Below are 20,329 nucleotides of genomic sequence, written 5' to 3'. Positions count from 1 at the left end.
CCACGGCATCGCACAGGAGCATCATCCCCTGGCTCGTTTCTATAGCAATGCTTATAGAGATGGCACCCTCCCTGCTGAGCTGGCCCACGCACTCATCTCCCTCTGCACCGAAAAGCTGAGGGTGTGGTGTCCTTGGGGGAGGCAGGGCAGCAGGAAGGACTCATAAAGAAGATCTCCAGTTGTCTTTGGCTGGTCGTTGTTTGGGTTTGCGATTTTTGGTGCAGCTTGGCTTTGAATACATTCCAGTTCCTAAAGCTTCAGTCCCTGCGGTGAGTTGTCACGGGTTTTTTTTTTTTTTACAGGGTCCCTTTACAGAGTCCCTTGTGATCCAGCTTTGCTCATGGTTGTTACTTTCATACACACACACACACACATAAACACACACATACATACATACCTTTGTCTTCCTGCAAACATGCATGTTTTCAATAAATCCCTCAAACTTTTTCTCATTCATCCTTTTTATCGTTCCTCTTCATTAATGTAACAGTCTTACAGGTTCCCACTGGGTTAACAGTGAGACAAATAAGTGCGTCACTTGTCAACTGTCCATAATTTGTCCATTTTGGCTTTTCTGTACAGAACTGTTAATTCCTTTGTTCGTTCCATCACTTTTCCTACTTTGTCCCAAATATCCATACATTAAGCACCCACTCTCTTGTTCTGTCAACCACACCCAAGCTTGCTTTCCTTAAATGTTCCAGTTGTAATCCCATACTTGACACTTGGTCCAGAGCAGGAGATATGAAGGTCCTTTGGATTTTGTGGTTGGAAACAAAGGCGTTTGACAAGCCAATAAGGTTCTTTGTCAATAATTGTGGCCCATTAAGAGAAGCAATCCATGTCCACAATGCTTTCTGGAATTAACCATGGTTACATCCAACTGGTCCAGTTAAAGGGACTTAATGCTCACCTACAAGTAGGCTGTAGTGGCAAATTAGGAGGTGTAAAGCAAACCCCGTGAATGATTCATCTTTTTTGTGGTCAATGTTTGTCTCAACAAAGAGAGGTGTTCAGCCATGTGAAACCGAAGAAATGACTGGTTTAGTCATTGGCAGGCTCAGGTCATGTCTTTGGATGACAACACAGTGGGTGATAGCATTAGCTATAACTAGCGAGGCCCAGTAGCACGTACCCGCTTTCCTCGCTTGCTGACAGTTGTGAATCGGAAAGGGGTGGTAAGGTCAGGTTGCTCCCCAGGTGGGAAGCGTTTCATGAAGTGTACATCCTGCTGATTGGGGAGCGTGTGTGGGCCGCGTCGAGGACGGCCTCTCTTCGTGAAGCCCACATACCACCCTGTGTATCGCGCCGACATGAGAGCTGTGTAGTGGTTTTCTAGAACCCTTTCCACAAAGACGCAGTCAGCGCTTCGATTACTGGCCTTCTGAGAGAGAAGAGAAGTAACCAGGGTAAACAAAGAGACAAGCAAAGACAGTCTGGTCAGGATTATTACCATTTCTCTACAATAGACTTACCTTTCCCACCAGTTTGCCACGACGGTTCATGCACAGGTAGAAATTGGTTTCTTTGCCCCGGATTCTCACCTGGCTACCAAAGGTATCAGCCTCCACTACAAGCTGGGCTTGTGAAGGGACAAACAGAGGGAGAGTCAGACATTAGAGCCACAGCTGAGAAAGACCACAAATCCTGTTTAGAAATAGACACTTTCCTAAAATACTACTTTGTGAATTAAACTGTGTTGAAGTCTGTTATGTATTCATATGGGGCTCTATTCCCAGTAAGTCAAAAAAGCCACGCTACGCCGCTGTTTTTGGCTGTGCGCCATTCTCCTCCTGTACTTAAGTCAGTCACTGCGTGCCTCCATCCCAGTTACGCACTCTGGGAGGAGCAGCCCTGAAATGTGGGTGTTCCTATTCAAATCTGGCATTGTGTGTGTTCTCCCGTCTGCTTAAGTTATTTTCCTCTTACGCACTTCTGAACCTGGAATAAGTGCAGCACCCCGATAAGGTGAAGCATTATCTTGCATTCGAAGTATAGACTTAGTTACAATTTAAGCCACACACACTCATATTATTGCAGAAGAGACTGCCAGAAATAATCTATCCAAACTGACACTGTCACACTGTCACAGGGGTGGGGAGAGTAACACAAGTTCACGTTTACCAGTTGTAGATGGGACAAAATGTGTTACATATAATAATATTTTATCCATGCTGATACTCCTTTTCCTGGAAGGGGGTGTGTCACGGAACTGATCAGCTGTGCGCCGCGTTGCGCGGGTCAGCTGCTGCAGCTCGGTAAATGAAACTCTGACAGACGTCAGACTGATTAAACTATTCAAACACAGTGTATAATGTAAAGCCACAGTTTGATCCACTACAAGAGTAAATAAGTTAAACATTGATGACAGATGATAACGACTAATGTGCGCTGATCATTTCTAAATGTAGGAATGTAATAAGTTAATAAAATCAGGCTTTCCAAACAAACAATTGTTTTTTTTTGGCATTAATATGAGGGGGAATAGAGAGATTTTAACTGTGGCTCAGATAGAAAAATGTGTCCAATCTTCACCCCTCCAGTAATCTGATCAATAATCTGATTAAATCAACCTGTTATATTGTTTATCAATGAAGGCGATTCAAATTAAAAGTGTGCTTTATAATTTTCACGGATTTCAATGACATTTCCAAGCGTTAGGAAAACTCCATGTTGCGTGATTTCTAGACAGCCCAAAAATAATGACATCATGGCTCAGTCCACCTCCTTTGCTTCAGACCTCCTTCATTCACAGACTACGCACTTTTGGTTGATTTATGCGCGGTGGGCGTGTCAGGAGCCTGGACCGGAGAATACACGCAGGAGAGAGGCGCGTAACTGCATGCTTGTAAAAAGTGCTCAAGTCCAGACGGGAGAATAAGGCCCATGGTGACTCACTGTGTTCATATACTGTAAGTTTAGTAGAGTCTGAACGATGAATCGGTGCAGCAGGTTAACTGGGCTGATTTTAGCTCCACTGAATAATCAACATTGGTCAATAACCTTGCCGTTTAATCGGTCATGCTATGATATGCAGCAGATTTATTAACTTTTTTTGCTGTGTGGGAATTCTGTGGCTCTGTGCTCTGCTTTTTGTATTATAAGCTGCAACTTTTGAATCTGCAGCAATAATTACAAAATTACAACACTGGGAGAAGTGTGTACAGCTTTTTTTTAATTTATCAATGTTTGCTGTTAAGTACCAGCAGACCCCCCCAGCGACCCTGAAATGGATGGATGGATGATTGCTGTTTGTGATTCGAGCAACTTTATATCTTAAAAATTGTTTTCACATTGTATTCCAAAAATACAATTTCTACAAGTTTGTCTTTTTTTTATTATCAGTGGCTTTCCAGTCCTTAACAGTGTTACTAATTTAAGTTCCTTATTCAAATTAGTAGTGTTTTTGCTTCTTTGTCTTGAATCATATTTTGGGAAATATGAAACTTTACTGTATAAATCATGCGTATATCAATGTTCTGATTTCATACATTATATCCGCTCATCAGCAGATACTTCAGATTTTATTTTTAAAACCCCTAATATCAGCCCTAAAACCCCATATCGATCAGAATCTAATGTTTAGTCAAAGACAATTGTATTATTGAACTAAGAGTATCTCATATATTTATAGAAAAATGGGCAAGTAAAATACATTTCGACAAAACTTTCACATCTTCACTTGGTTTGTTTCCTACAGCAAAACACTCCCACACACTCTCTAACTTTTGCAGTCAAAATGTTTTTCATCAACAAAGATTTGTTACACATTTGTTAATCTTCATTGTGATTTTTTTTCATTTTTTATATCGTGAGCCCTATATTGTATTTTATATCATATTGTGAGTTAACTATTTTGTCACACCCCGAGTAAATACAGTATCACGTATACTGAACACAATGCTGTATAATACAATAACTTGTGTGTGTCATAGAGTATTTGATTTTCTGTTTCAAAATTTCCCAAATTCCGTTTCAGGGTATTTCATCATCTTTCCTTGTTTAGGTGACTTTTCTGGCAAATCAACTTCCCAAAATCATACCAAACATGCTAGATAAGGCAATAAAGTTTCCGTGATGTGTTGGGCCTGTTTTTAAATAGAGAGAGAGAGAGAGAAGGAAAAGATTACTTTTTCTGTCAGATTTATTTTTTCGTTTTAAAACAGAAATTCTGTTTCTTCCCGTTTTATTCCATTTGTTTTCTGCCCAAGGTGCATTTTACAAAGGTGCTTTTAAATGTATAAAGAAATTCCTTCCCTTGGTCCAACACATGATACTGGCCATAGTTGACTGTGCTACTATTGTGCATTTCCCAAACAAGGATGAGTTTTCTTCTATCGCAACATAATTGTAAACAACAACAAAAACACTATACAAACTGGAAATTTTAGTCCCAATCCATTTGGCCCATTTGACACAAGAGGAGCAGAGCTTGGTTCTCTGACCTGCAACAGTGTTAAATGGAGCTTTAACACCTGCTCAAACAAAGTAAACCATTTGAGGAAATGAACTGTGGCCCATTTAAAATAACCCAAATACAACCAAAAAAAGCCTGTAAAAATCCTCCTTGGTAAATCAGGAACTACTTGTGTGTATTTGTTTCTTGGAGCTCTCACACTTTTAGGGGCCGAGGACCCCTTACGGGCAAGGAACCTCTTCTGATCCATCATAATTACAAAATGTTTACCGACATCTGTACTCCTGGATTCCTTGGGGATTTTATATTAAATAGCACCTCAGACCTGCCCTAGAGAAACAAATAATCATGTCAGTTATTATCAGTCAGAAGCGAAAGAATGTAGGAATGAGGAATGTTGGGCTCTGAATGTTTATAGCATGGTGGTTGTGGTTATTCACATTGTTGTGGAAGTTTTTAAGGATTTCACCCAGATTTAAATTTTAGGTTTATTTACCGTATGGCACCCAGACCCCAGTTTGAGAACCCCTGTGCTACAGCAAACACCCAATAAAAACGTGGATACTAATGACGTCTTAAATGATTTGGGTAACACTTTATAATAACTATCCGTTATAAGTACTTATTAAATCATTAATAAACTGTTAGTTAATGAGTTGTAAATTTCTTGTTGAGTATTTGCTAACAGTTTGTTAAGGATTTATAACTGTGCCTTGTAGATAGTTAATAGATAACTTACAAGCTGTTAGTTAACAATTTATAAATTACATGTTAACTGTATGTTAATGATTTACAACTATACTTTATAAATTAGTAATAGATCATGAATTAGCCATTAGTAAACTACTTACTAATGACTTGTTAAGTGTCAGTTAAAACTTTATTTACATTATTGGGACGTTATTCTAAAGTTGCAACTATTCCTCATTTACTAACAGCTACTGTAGTTAATGAGGAATAGTTGCAACTTTAGAATAACGTCCCAATAACATATATAAGCTAATTACTAATACTAAAATTATGTATTGCTCACACTTTACACCTCCGTTATTAATAGTTTGTTAACCATTTGCTAATAACAATGAAACTTTGTACAACAGCAAATGGGTGGAACAAGTTCAAGGTACAGAAATCTGATGTGATATTTAAAATAGCACATTTTTTAACCTCAGCCTTGTCACACCCATAGGCTTTTCTGCTGCTGTATTTTACCAAAGAAACACCACAGGTGAAATATATTAATAACATTGTTGTGTTTAATGTTTTCAAACCACAAATTAAATACAACACAAACTAAGCCATTGCATGGCAGAACAGCAGTATACAACAGTATGGATTATCCAGACATAAAAAACAAAACATGTATAACAAGATATGTCTTAGCACAACGTAGACCCTCAATACTTAGTGAACCAGGCCTTCACCCGCGCTACAAACAAACTGCTCTATGGCACCATGCTACAGTGACATCAGACCTAAGCTTTCTTAGACAGAGGCATCAGTTTCCCCTTTTTCTTTTGATGTTCACCATCCCTTAAAAGATTTGGATCATTCATTAACACTTCCAGACATTTTTTTGCAAAGTCCTGCAGTCTTTGCTGTGGGGTATGAGCAAACAGCAACTCTTTGTACTTCTCCAGGGCCACAACAGCCAGCTCACATATTGGGGCATTGGTGGCGACGGTGTTTCGGTCAACACCAACTTTTCTATATGCCGCACTCAGCTTTCTTTCTTTCTTGTATGCCTTAAAGACTTTCTGGTATCTCTTGATGACCTCCTTAGGATGACGTGCTGAAAAAAATAGAAATGTAGTTAAGTATAATAAACACAACACAAGGAAACACACACGCAGATACAAATTGTTTGAAAAAAAATAATGATTACATGGACACGGAGCAATTGGACGGTCCAAGATAATATATCCACCAGGAAGAAAATTTTGGAAAATTGTAATTCCTCCTGTCTGTGAATAGTGTGTATATATATATATATACACGTATATATGTAGACTCTATGTACATGCCTGACACACATGAGGGAAGAAGCCTAATTGCATCCCTCCTTTTTGTTTGCCATGCTGCTCCTTTTTCCTCCCTTTTTTCTTCCTCTTATCTTTTTTTTTGTGACTCTGGTGGTGGTGCTTTTTTTTCTTCTTGCGTCTTTTCTTTGATTTCTTGTCCGAATCAGAGGAATCAGTAGAGGAGGAGCTCGATGAAGAGGAGTTGGATGGGCTGGAGGACTAAGCGAAAGAAGATGCATCAGGAGACGAGGTGGCCGAGGAAGATGTGTCAATTGTCCCGCTGTCATCTGCATCTACAACAAAATAGAAAATACAATACAAAACAAAATGTATTACTCAGAATGGTGATACAAGTTAACTCACATACATTATTGTCAATAGCTTTTGCCATTTATCAAATGTTAATTGGCGAATGGACTCTGCTTGTACAGCACCTTTCTCGTCGTTGCAGCACCCAAAGCACTTTTACATTATATATTTCATTCATACAATAATGGCACAGCAATTTGGACTTAAATGACTTGCCCAAGGACACATCGACATGTGTAATGGAGGAGCTGGGAATCCAACTACCAATTTTCCAACTGTACCTCCTGATCCACAGCCACCCCGATGTGTCTACTTTTGTCAATCAATGCTACAGATATTATCTTCCAGGTATAAATTGTACATGTGTGTTGTTTGAGTAATAACACACTCATGCAGATGAAGTTCTTGTCACTGTCAAATGTCGGCCATCCTTCCACTCAGTTGTATATATATTTTACAAAACACCCAAACATCATTGTCAGGTGAGCAAACGTGTTTTTCTCAGAAAACCTTAGGTCTACTTACTTTAGCCAAGTTGTTGGAGGAGGGAGTATCTCTCCTTGGTCAGGTCACTGGTTTTTTCTGTAGCAGTGTGCTTGTTCTTCTTAAGGAGATGGTTCTTCTTAACATTTAAAAATGCTGTTGGAGCGAGAGTTGCCTCTGTATCTGAATGATATGATAGAGAATAAAAAAAAAACTGATTATAAACCAGGTGAAGGTAAAATAAAACAAGCAACAGGCTCTACTCTCTAAATATTACTAATATTATTCATCCTCATTGTAAAAACACATTTACCACTTATTCATTTTTTTTCTGTACTGTTATCTTGAACAACATCTATTATTTATTTATTGTTTTATTTTTTTTATTGTATATTTTATTATTGCCTTATTTTTTTCTCTTCTGTATTTAGATTTCTTGTTTGCTTGCTTTTTTTTGTCTTTGGCAGCTGTAACATGTGAATTCACTCATGGTGGGATAAAGTAAAGGATAATCTAAGAGTCAACATACTGTACAGTAATTGTATAACTTTAATTCATCACCAGCAAATGTAAATATATTAATGGACACATAAATCTTCTATTTTTGGCAAGCACGTAAACATGTGCGCACGCACAAAAATGATTCACTCAGCAATGTATCAAACTAGTTGAATTATGTAGAACAATTATCAACCCGTATTATCCTAAGCAGACATTTTTAATAAAAAGATAACACACAATCTTGCTTACCGTCGTCATTGTCGTCCATGTGCACAGCGTGGTCCACAGGTGTAGTTTTCATTGTGCTATTACCCGCTGTTGACTTCTTTCTCTTACTCCCAAAAGTACCTGGATTCATTTCGGTTTTTTGCGCATCGCCACTGCCGCTGGGAACACTGGTGTCTGATGTTTTATAAGACCGTGTATTCATTTTGTGTATTCAGTGCTAACGTGGGCAGCGGTAACGATTAGCATCTGGCCCATGGCCCATGATACAATTCAAACATGTAATCTGGCGGGAGTCAGTCACAGAAACTCGGGAAGGTTATGTGAGGTGTGTGAAAAGGATAAGAAAATAGGTTGCAATCCTAATCAAACGTCATATAGTAATAATGCCTGGTTTAGCCACTGAGCTAAGAGAGCTTGTTGAAAGCAGAACAAAGTCTAAAAGAAGACACAGGAAAATGATCAAATGGCTGCAGGAGAAAAAGCTTCTAAGAAGACGGATGCGATGCCAAAAAGGCAAACACAAGATGAAATTAAAGGAATCCGTTTGTGTGGACTACTACGCATGGTAAGTTTTTTTTTTATTGGATGAAATGACAACGTAGGTATTTTGGTCGAGAATTAAAATGAAAATAAAATGTATTTAATTGTAAAGAGTGCCTAGTATATCATAATTCGTGTTTAAATATTTATTTCTAGAAGTGCACTGCACTACATGTCAAAACGTTGTGAGGTTATAGATCTACTTTTTACTGTATTTTGCTATTTTTTTTTTTAAATGTTATTAAAATAATTTTAATACATTTTATGGGGGTTCCTGGCACAACATATTTTCAGATGGGGTCCCCGGCCAAATACACATTAGTTTGGGGGTCCTTGACATTAAATGTTATAAAATCACTGCTCTAGCTACTACCCTGGCCTGTGTCATTCTTATTTTTATTTGTATTTACCTTCTTCAGGGTTTGCAAACACAACAACCACAGAGGGAAGAAACTGAAAAGGTCGATTCGACACAAATCTTTATTCAGCAAGTCAAAGGTCTCCCTCTTCAACTGGATGCGCTTTGTGTACAGGTACGCTATGGGATCGCTATATGATTGTATTCTGTCTATGATGATATACTGTCTAACTATGTTGTCATAAACAATAACTGGTGACTATGTAGTAAATTGTGATTGTAATATTATGGAACATCTCTTGACTCATGATGATAACATAGGTGCTTGGAGTTGTTTAACTTTTGTGATTTATTTGCTAAAAGGTGTAATTTTTGGCTTGAATTCCTAACGGTTTAATTATGGAAATATGTTTATTTACTGTTACTCATGGGATGCTGTGTGGTTCAGCATTAGGCCTGATTGAGTAACATGAGTATCTGACCCTGCCTCTTGAAGCTCGATGACTATTGGCTCTCTTAATCTAGTGGCTCTGGCAATTAACATTAGAAATAGGATTTTACAAATATTCTACAGTATTATTAGTACCAAATGTATTGACCATAGACCGCAAAAAAACATTGTCACTGCAAATCCCACAAAACATATTTCCATTCATTATTGTTATTTTTGTCTCACACATTAGTGGACAATTTTCATATCCTTGGTTGCAGTAGTTGCACATTTTATGTATCAAACCAAAACTATCAAAATAACTCTGGTATATTATACACTTTTTCTATCAGATTTGCACAAGGCCTGCGTCTACGTCAAGTGGGCGTGATCAGTGATGACATTTCTGGAAGCTCAGCAACCCTGTCCAAGATGGCCCAAAAGCTGCGAGACGTGTGTACTACTGCGATGGACAGATATCAACAAGCCAGAGGCCAGTACATTGGGGGACAGCAGCAGTTTGTCACCATTGATGAGAGCCACTTCAGGCACTTTTATTGAAATAGCAATGCAAATTACCAATGAATGACAAATTATTCATTTTGTTTATAGAAAAGTAATTACACATATTTTATGTTTTTGACAGTACGGACGGGGACGAATGGCTGGAAGAGGAAGAAGTGGGTGTTTGGGATGCTCGGTGTGAACATGAGAGAGAGAAGACATGCAAAGCCTGTTCTTCGCTTAGTTGAGAGAAGAAGAAGGAGAGATCTGGTGCCACATATAGCTCACCATGTTAAATTGGGATCTACAATAATAAGTGATGAGTGGCGGGCTTATAGAAATGCTCTACCTCAGCTTGGTTACACCCATTTCACTGTCAATCACAGTGTGTCCTATGTTGATGCCCAAACAGGTGCACATACTCAACATATAGAGAGGACCTGGAGAACAGTCAAGGAAAATGTGTGGAGACTCAGGGGGAATCGTACAGAGGAGTTACTGGTAGAACATCTCAAAGTTATTGAATGGCATGAGTGGCTTGCACGTAAGCATCGCAAAGGGCCATTAGGACGGACAATCCATGACATTGCTGTGATGTTTGGACATTAAATGTCCCTTTAAAATTCTATTACCCCAGTGTATAGCACAAAAAGTACTATATTGTTTTATACTGTTGTATACTGCTGTTCTGCCATGCAATGGCTTAGTTTGTGTTGTATTTAATGTGTGGTTTGAAAACATTAAACACAACAATGTTATTAATAACAATTTCACCTGTGGTGTTTCTTTGGTAAAATACAGCAGCAGAAAAGCCTATGGGTGTGACAAGGCTGAGGTTAAAAAATGTGCTATTTTAAATATCACATCAGATTTCTGTACCTTGAACTTGTTCCACCCACTTGCTGTTGTACAAAGTTTCATTGTTATTAGCAAATGGTTAACAAACTATTAATAACGGAGGTGTAAAGTGTGAGCAATACATAATTTTAGTATTAGTAATTAGCTTATATATGTTATTGGGACGTTATTCTAAAGTTGCAACTATTCCTCATTAACTACAGTAGCTGTTAGTAAATGAGGAATAGTTGCAACTTTAGAATAACGTCCCAATAATGTAAATAAAGTTTTACCTGACACTTAACAAGTCATTAGTAAGTAGTTTACTAATGGCTAATTCATGATCTATTACTAATTTATAAAGTATAGTTGTAAATCATTAACATACAGTTAACATGTAATTTATAAATTGTTAACTAACAGCTTGTAAGTTATCTATTAACTATCTACAAGGCACAGTTATAAATCCTTAACAAACTGTTATCAAATACTCAACAAGAAATTTACAACTCATTAACTAACAGTTTATTAATGATCTAATAAGTACTTTTAACGGATAGTTATTATAAAGTGTTACCATGATTTGCAGTGGTTTCATTCTGTGAAATACCATAGCAACTTCACTTTAGCAAAACCACAACCATAGACTGACACTTTAATTCAACAAATCAGCGGCAACCATTACATTCAAACCAGATAAAGAGCTGCACCGTAGTTTTCGGATACAAAGCTGCTATCAAACGTGCTGATATATCCCAGGCAGATGTAATTCTCCTTAAGAGGGCAGATGGTTGTCAGATAATGCGGGTCACACACGTGGATGTGAGGAGCTGACCACAAACTGCCCTCGTAAAAAAGATAACAACCTGGAGGAGAGCATGGTGGGCTGAGAGTGAGAGGAGTGGGAGAACGCTGTGTGTGTGTGTGTGTGTGTGTGTGTGCGTGTGTGTGTGTGTGTGTGTGTGTGTGTGTGTGTGTGTGCGTGCGTGCGGGTCAGACCTTCCAGGCAATCGCTTCCCTAACTGCACATCTTTGGAGAGTGTTTGTGCCTGTTTAAAAATAAATCCCTAAAATGGTTCCTACATGACCTTAGTCAACAAAAGGGTCAAGAGAAATCAATACCTCCCTCCCTCTTGCCCTCATCCTCTCTTTTCCCCCAACTCTACTTTTCTCCCCTCTGCTCTTTTACTCCATGGTAATACCTTCATGTTTTTCATTTTTAACTTGTGCATCTTTAAAAAGAAAATGTAATGATTTATATACAAGTTATATCTGTAAAGTAGAAGCCAAGTTTGGATATTTGTATTCATTCATAAGTTTTAGGGTTTTTTGGCAACATATAACTCGTAGTGTCACGTTGAAATGAGCTGTATGAGTCGCAAGTAGAAATGTGAAATCCTTTTTGAAGGCTTGCCTTGTTCCTGTTGATTGATTCTGTGAGTTTTAAGAATGGGCTAGCCATTATTACAGATGGGGTAGGGGAAGAGACGAAGGAGGAAGTGGGGGATGGAGAGAAAGCGTGTTAGAGGATGGATGGATGGAGCGAGTGGGGAGGAAGGGAGGGAGGGAGAGGAAGCCTGCTGTTTTAAACCCAGAGGAGACAACAGTGAGGATGAGAAATCAATGCAGGGATCGATGGAGGAGATGAGTTTCTAACACTTGGCCCGACACTCTACCTGCTGGGCTTCTCCCTCTCACTCACATTTTTTCACTCACACCTTTTCTTTCTCGCTCTCTCTTTTCCTGTCTTTCTTGTGAATCATTGAGTCAGCTGCAAGTCGATGAGGTCTTTGTACTCAAAGACAAGCTTCACTGACCCTCTGCCAAAGCCTGGGGAGGCGTGTGTGCGCATGTGTGCGTGTGTGCTTTTGTGAGGGTTCCTCAACAGTTGCATTCAGTCTTATGCACTCGGTCAAACCTTTAAGTCTTTGTACTTGCTGTGGATTGATGCTGCAAGCATGGACATATGTGCAAACAGCAATCATTCAGTTTGAATACAGGGACAGTCTTTTGTGATTTCCATTGTGCATGTGTATGTCTTTGTGTGTGTCCTACCAAATTTGTCTCCATCCTCTCCTCGGGCAAGGATTCTGCGTCCCAACACCTGGACGTGTTTGCCGCTGGTGCGACTGTAGAGCTGGTAGACTCTGTGGTGTCTCCGGCTCATGGTGTCTCGCACCTGTGTCTGATTCTCCACATGCACGCTGAAGTTGACTCCGTCCACTGCCAGTACCTGCTGGAACAGCCACAAATACATGGAGAGGTGGTGAGCTACAAACAGGCCTTAAAATACAACCACACAACTACTTACTGGGTTAGCTCCTCTTATTTATCTATTTGTTTATTTGGAGAGGACACTGTGCATTAATGAACACCAATGTGTTAATGTGTCAGATTTAGCCATGAGCTACTTTCCATCCATAGTCCTCATACATTTAAGGAAATAGCTGTGTTTCCATTACCCTTAGAAATGCCCAAAATCTCAAAAGCACAATAAAAACTGATAATGGAAACACTTAAATGATAAAAAAAAAAAAAACACTCAAATATCGCTATAAAGTTTTTATGCTTTCATGAGCAGGAATTTCAGACTTTTTGATATTGAAATGTGTCGCGGTAACGCCATGGAAACACTTTTTCTGCAAACACACGTCGCAGATCGTGACGTACCTGGTCACATGACCACTTCTCTCCCAGAAAACATGGCGTTGTACATGTAAACAGAAGAGCAAACCTAGACATTTCTAAGCATTATACTTTAAAAGTATTACTGCCACATTAGACGTGTTATAAGGAGGTTCTGAGCATCCGTCTTTCTGCAGCAAAGTCTCACGGGATGAGATTTCACAGGAGTTACGAGACGCCTGCCCAAAACAACGTTCAATGGAAACACGTTCAAAGCGCAATTACACTTTGTCGACATTTAGAAATAGCGCTTTTATTTTGCGAAAATCCGTAATGGAAACACAGCTAGAGAGAATAAAAGAATCAGACATGGACATACTGTAATACACACACAGACATTGGCATAATATATACATTATTTACAACCAAACAAAGCAATTTCTTATTGAAAAAAATTACTATAGATGATCACATGACTTATTTGCTTTTAACCATTTCCAGCTCTTTTTTAAAAGCTGTAAAGGTGAAACAGTCTTGAACAGTCCATGTGTGCCGACTCTTACCTGTAATGGATTGCACATCACCAGCAACATCTGGATACATCTGGAAAATGAAGAAACAGATGGGTTTTTGAGGAATGTAGCAACACTGAGTTTTTAAAGCTTTTGGGCAGGACACCTTCATTTCCATCTCTTTCTTCTCCGCCACATTTTCCATTCACCATTTAATTTCCTTAATGGGTGATTGCTCACTCAGCAGCAGTGTACTGCCAGCAAAGACATGTGACATACAGACAGGCAGATGTCCAAGGATCAGCAGACAGACAACACCCAGAAAAGAGTTTACGGTAACGCTACCAGCTGTGTGTCCAGGCCCACTCTTTGACCCACCTGTGACTTTCCTCAAAGCCAGAACCTGGCCTGCAAATGACCCGGATGGACCACAGCAACAGAGCGCACATGCCGAGACAACTAGAACATGGTTTGGTTTGGACATCTGCAGGAATGGGCTGGCTTATTTGGCCGCCTTGAATATGTAGACAGCTGTGCTGGAATACAGGTGTACGCTGTGATGTGGCTTTGGACAGTGGCAAACTGTGATCATGTTTGGAGATTAAAAGAGTGAGAATATAAGCAACTCGCATTTGAAGAAACTGAATTTATAGAGAAAGCAGATGAGGTTGACATGATGGGATTTCCTTTGTATTGTCTGTGTTTGTTAATGTTTGTTACAGATGTTTATTTTTTTTTCTTTATTGCTAAGCTTAAATAACAATTTAAACTCACAGCTGGTTACAGTTATGATTAAAAATGATTTTATCACATTGCCTAATTGAAGGTTAGACCTTGACCTTGGATGCATCATATCAAATGTTATTTACAGCTTTAGTAAGGGAGGGATTGCATTGCGAAAAATTCATTTTGGCAGTCCTTGAACTGTTCTGGGGTAGTGGCTGAGACTTGATGGAGTTCAGAACCAAGTGTGTGGGCTAAAAAGCAATTCAATGAATTTTGTCTTTCCCCACCTCATCTTTTCCTAGCGGCCCCACCCCACCCCCTCTCTCCCCTCTGCACGCTCTCTTTCTCTGAATTGTTGTGGTCCTTATCTCGCGTCTAACTTATCTCACCTTCACCGACTCTCAACCCACTCTACCTTTCTGTGAACGTTCTCTGCCTCCCACCTTTCTTTGTGTTTGGGGTTAGTGGGGGTGACTCCTCCACACTGTCATGGGCATGTACACAGATGTGCAGATGTGTACGTGTGTGTACAGGAGAGGCAGCCAGCTGACAGCTGGGCCTAAGCAAAGACATACACCGCGGTGAGAGAAGGACACAGCCAGGGAGAAGACAGCGATACAATTCCAGGTACACATATGGATAGAGAGAGAGGATAGTGCAAGCATAAAAAAACAAGAAGAAACTGAGAGTAATGGAGCTATCACCCAATTCCTGGTGCTGCTACTACTTCATTAATATGTGGCTAATCCATCAATTACATGATAAATAGGCTTTTTGTTTTTAATTTACATTAAACAGGCAGCTCAAATGTCTTTATGTACATTAATACAACTGCTGTAAAAATAACATCAGCTTCAAATTATAGCACTAGATACAGTATGTACACTATAGACATACACAAGCTAGAGAAAGATCCCCCCATTTGAGGAGTCAATAGTGCACATGTACATTAATCAACAAAGGACTTCAACTCCTGTTTACTTTAATAACTTAATGAATATATTTCAATCTGTTGGGGGGAGGGGTGGCATAACAGCATAATTCTGAATATTTTATCAAATATAATATTATATTTTGATCGCGCTATGAGATGACCTTTGTTGTAATCTGCGCTATAAAAAAAAAGATTGATTGTTTGACTTATTTAATTAATTTACTTTATTTATTTATTTATTTTTTACCTTGTAAAATGGGTAATTAAATAAAGTAATTTTAGAAATAACTTTATGTATATTTTATTTAGTATTTGCTTTCCACTTACTCTTTTATTAAGTCGTGATTTTCTTCATTTCTACAACAGTGTCTTCAGGAGCAATGATTCTGATCTGCAGACATCATAAGTACCCAGTGAAGGGACAAGACATGATGCTACATGAGCCAATCAGAAGTCATCTCTGTGTGGGAACTTGAGACATACCAACACAATTTAAATAATATGAGTAGAAGTCATTTAAAATCATTGGGTTACAACTTATTAATTTTGCCAACTTGTCTGTCTCTAAACACAAATACAGGTGTTTTTTTCCCCTGTTTACTCTGCCTTGCACCCTCATTTAGTTTGGATTGGCTTTAGCAACCCCTGAGAGCCGGTCCAGGAATGGCAGGTAGAGAAAACAAGACGGATAAACAAAGCACAGGTAAAGTAGACAAGAGTCTGGGTCAAAAGTTAGTGGCACAGCATAAATGAAATGGTGACAAACAGGGGTGGACTGGGACATTAATTCAGCCCTGGCCTTTTCTGTCCAGACCAGCCCACGTAGAAGCTGTTATTAAGTCAGTGATGCTCAACATGTGGCTCTTTATGTCTTAATTCTAATTATTATTTCCCCCAAAAAACTTAAAAGGTGGAAACTTTTTAACCCTTTTTTACGGCTTTTTTTTTGTGGCTATTTTGCAACTTCCTTTGTCCCATTTTTGCCAATAAATGTCCCTGTTTTCCAATAATTATTATCATTTTCATTGTCCTTTTGACATTTACTGTTTATCCAATTTTTGTCCTTTCTTTAACCATTTTTGCTACCTTTTGCCAAATAAATACCACTTCTTTCCTTTTCCCCTCACATTTGGCCTCTTTTTGTTCCACATTTTTGCCCTTTTTCACTACTGTTTGCCACATTTTGCTCATTTAAGCTACCTTTTGCCATTCCACACCACCTGTTTCCTCTTTGTTTTTTGCCCAAAAATGTGGCACTCTTGACTGCTTTTTTTTGCCCATTATGGTCGCTTTTCACTCATTTCTTGCCACGTTTCTGTCAACTGTTATTTAATTTTTGTGACTCGCATTGGAGGGAATTTAGAAAACGAGGAAACTAGCACCGCCTGATGGGTCATGTCAAAATAATTATTAAAAAAAACCCCAAAAAAAACATAGCGGACCGCACTGGCCCACTTTGGGTCGACTTTGGGTCGACGGCTTACGGGATGGTGCCCGGTATGCCAGATGGCCAATCCACCCCTGGTGACAATTAGAGAACAGATGAGTTACTACAAAGTAACGATGTGAAGCTGTAAAAGATAAACAATGGGAAACGATGGAAGGGAATTAAACTCATGCTGCCTCCTGATGCTTTCACACCATCATATGGTCTCTTGTTTCTCCATCTCTTTTCTTTCTCAGCATTTGTTTCCATTAGTAGGTGTGTTGGCTCCTGGCTCTCTCTAATAGATGCAGACATCCTGGGAATTGCAGCAGAGTGCTGGCCCTCACATTCTGCCTGCGCAGCCGAAAAAACCTGAGCGCCTGTGCATAGTGAGGACTCTCAGCTGTTAAAACACCACGGCCGCATTGCTGCCGAGGACACTGTAGGAAAAGTGCCTCAGCGCTGGATTCCCCCGCTCCCACAAAAACCACAGACACTCCATATTGTGCCAGCCAGAGAGAAGAGGGAGACGGGATCAGTAAAGGTGGGGGTGGGATGAGAAAATGAGAGAATAAGAGAGTAAAAGTTGGGGGAGAGTAAAGACAGAAGGAGGTATGGAGAAAGGAAAGGCCCAGCATGCCTTGAGCCACTGCCAAAACAAGCACCCGTCTGACATCATAAAGCTGCGTCCCAGCAACTCTACCATATGGAGTGGTTGTGGTTGGATCAGCGGGCCTGTGCACCGAGACCTGGGCAACAGCTTGGAGTAGAGCGGTCGACCTGGTGGGACTCAACACCAAGCAGTGGTTTCAGCTGTGTGTAGCGGCGGTTATCGTGGTAGGCCGACACTGGAGCGGCGGGCTGCAGCACAGAGCAAGTGTTTCACATGTTCAGCAGCGTGCTCCGATTAGGAAAGATGGGTTTTGTGTGTGTGTGTTGTGTTGTATTGTGTCAGCAGTGAACGTGTTGACGGCAGAAAAAAAGGATAGCAGAACGCAAACATGCAGCTGTGGATTTGGTTAGAGTGCTAACAGGTTGTTGGGCATGTGATGGAACAAAGTGCTAAAACTGATAGTTGGGATGAGAACTGATGGAAAGACCTATAAATGAAACCAGCAGACTAAACAGTAACACTGCTCCAAAGAGATACTGCCAGGGACGCCACCTTTCATCGCTTATTAATTCATGCATGCTTTTTTTTTTTTTTTTTTTTAAGTGAGCAAATAGGAGGAAAAAAAAAAAGACAGATGTAGGCAGACAAAGAGAGAAGGAGAAGAAGTGAAGGAGACACCATCAGCAGCGGAAGCACACACACCCTGTCCAGGTTGTGTCAGGAATGAGAAGTATCTGAAGATGACTGCCATCTGGGAGAAGTAGAGCCGACACAAAGAAAGAAAAATAAATCTTGGCTTTTAACAGGACACACCTCAACTGGGCACACTCGAGCCCCTTGAGTCTGTATCCTCCTCCCTCACATCTGCTCTTGGAACTTTATCATTTTCCTATCCCAGTAGATAAAGCCTACACTATTTGACTCAACTTCTGAAATATTTTCAATTGGAAAAAACAACAACATTTTCTCAGTGATGGGGAAAAAAATGGGTTCCTCCAAACCACCTCAGCCATCTCCGAAGTGTGTGCAGATGGTGATGGAGATGTTTATGGCAGGTTTTATGAGTAACATGGCCCTGACTCTGACCTAGTGACCCTGAACTGTCAGCCAATCAAAACAGGGCTTTCCAATGGCATGTTTTCTACAGGGACTGATGAGGAGTGATGTAATCATTCTGCTTCAAGCTGCTTTTCCATCTTCATCTCTTGATGAAGCAACTCAGAAAACTTGTTGAATTTGCTTGAATGAAGCCACAGTTTGGAGGAAAAAAATAATTGGCATTATAATGATAGAATGAACTTAATCTGAGCTACTTACAAGATGGTCAGCATGGAAAGAAGAGACCACATCGCTTCCCTTCTCCACTATGGAGCCTGACCCAGAGACAGTCTCCTTGCCCGCTCCGAGCCAGTCCGACAGTCCGGATTGTGCTTCCCTGTGATCTGGATCAAGTGGACGTGCAGAGTCAAAGAGTCAACGAACACCCCTGTTGGCATCGGCGTCGGTGTGGCCCGGTCCACCCGGTGCAGGTAAACGATGTTGGAGAAGAAGGCGGGGAGAGGTGTGACCGTGAGGGTGCCGCCGTGACCGCGGGGCGACCTCTGACAGCTGGGGTCAGCCGTGCGCGAACACGACAGGGAGAGGAACAGGTGAAAGCGCGTCCACGTGTCACAAATAGCTAATACCCATCGATCGATCCTCGTGACCTCCGGCGATGATGCGTGGCCCCGTGAACAGATGCGACGCGTGCGTAATCTTTTGTGTAATCCAATGCGTGACGTTTCCCCTCAAACTGGAACCGGGGAGGCGCTCAGTCCCAGCACAGAGAGGTCAGGGGATGCTGGAGGTGATGGGCTGCCTGGTGGAGCTGACCTGGAGAAGGGGGCTCTGTGGTCATGTCTGCGCCCCTCCTGCGCCCAGGTGACACCGATCAACTGAGCCCGGAGCGGTCCAGCTCAGAGGGGTACGTGGAGAGTGCTGAATGAGAATGGAGGGAAAGAAAGACGAATAAAGGGAGGGGTGGCCTGAGAGGATGGGAACAGCTGTGACTGGGTGGCGGACTCAGCCACCCGCGACACGGCAAGGAAATGACAGCCGCACTTTGCACCTGATTTCCCGGACTTCCCCGCTCTCCTCAGCCGCTGCTACCCGCCGGGCTGCTGCACTTGGACACAATACCTGCCAAAACACAGCGCGATGACATCACCTCCAAAATGTTTGAAGAGCGGAAAATGCAATCCGATCTTTTTAGTTATTTTTCTTAAACGTAGAAAGTTTCTGTGAAAGAGGCAAAAACTCCAAAGTTCCCCATTTTCCGAGAAAAAAAAAAAAAAAAAAAAAAACGACCCCCACCTCCACGAGCAAAGTGTGAAGCTCTAAGTGAGTGAAGAAGTACAAGTTAACGCGAACTCTGAGTGTTTTCCAACTCTGACAGTGCGGATCCCAGTCCCAAACCTGCACCGATCCGTTCCCACACAGGTCTGCCTCCCTTTTTCATTCAGACTCCGGAGTAGAAAACGCAGCAGTGCATGTAGGAAAGGTCCCAGCCTTTGAATCACTCCTTTGCTTTTATGCAGATTCTTCAGCCTTTCCCCCAAAAAAATCTCCAAGGTTTCTTTTCCCTGTGCGTCGACAGGCACAGACCTTACTCCAAAGAAAACCAGAACAAGATTTTAACAGACGCTGATCAATCTCCCCTCCCTCCACCCCCCCACCCTTTCCCTCTCTCTCTCTCTCTCTCTCTCTCTCTCTCTCTCTCTCTCTCTCTCTCTCTCTCTCTCTCTCTCTCTCTCAAACCTGGATTAATCAGCCACTATGCCATGCAAACCAACTTCCATTGCAAAACTATTATTTATTTTGAGTTCT

General features: G+C 40.7%; 1 protein-coding gene across 3 annotated transcripts; it reads right to left on the bottom strand.

Annotated features, from left to right (window-relative positions):
- Nucleotides 1–281: 281 nt before the first annotated feature.
- fgf18a (fibroblast growth factor 18a) lies at nucleotides 282–19,814 on the bottom strand. 3 transcript variants are annotated; one of them, XM_028459944.1, is made up of 5 exons: nucleotides 18,782–19,798; nucleotides 13,817–13,856; nucleotides 12,684–12,861; nucleotides 1,476–1,582; nucleotides 282–1,384 (listed from the first exon to the last, which is right to left on the bottom strand). In XM_028459944.1, exons 1-5 carry the CDS (start codon nucleotides 18,811–18,813, stop codon nucleotides 1,112–1,114), a joined length of 630 nt encoding a protein of 209 aa, XP_028315745.1. In that variant the 5' UTR covers nucleotides 18,814–19,798; the 3' UTR covers nucleotides 282–1,111. The 3 variants fall into 3 exon arrangements, with proteins under 3 accessions (XP_028315745.1, XP_028315744.1, XP_028315746.1); XM_028459943.1 differs by having other exon boundaries at nucleotides 12,684–12,864; nucleotides 18,782–19,795; XM_028459945.1 differs by lacking the exons at nucleotides 282–1,384; nucleotides 1,476–1,582 and adding an exon at nucleotides 5,520–6,209 and having other exon boundaries at nucleotides 12,684–12,864; nucleotides 18,782–19,814.
- Nucleotides 19,815–20,329: the final 515 nt, after the last annotated feature.

This window comes from Gouania willdenowi, chromosome 10 (assembly GCF_900634775.1).
Source record: "Gouania willdenowi chromosome 10, fGouWil2.1, whole genome shotgun sequence".
In the NCBI taxonomy this organism is placed as follows: domain Eukaryota; kingdom Metazoa; phylum Chordata; class Actinopteri; order Blenniiformes; family Gobiesocidae; genus Gouania; species Gouania willdenowi.
The sequence above is the reverse complement of the archived record's forward strand: the minus strand, read 5'-3'. Positions and strand labels throughout refer to the sequence as shown.

Excerpts from the sequence above, each read along its gene's own strand:
- fgf18a (XM_028459943.1), bottom strand. The coding sequence starts at position 18,813 with ATGTGGTCTCTTCTTTCCATGCTGACCATCTT. Across the intron at positions 13,857-18,781 it reads CTTTCCATGCTGACCATCTT|ATGTATCCAGATGTTGCTGG; the intron begins GTAAGTAGCTCA and ends TTCATTTTCCAG. Across the intron at positions 12,865-13,816 it reads TGATGTGCAATCCATTACAG|CAGGTACTGGCAGTGGACGG; the intron begins GTAAGAGTCGGC and ends TGGCTGTTCCAG.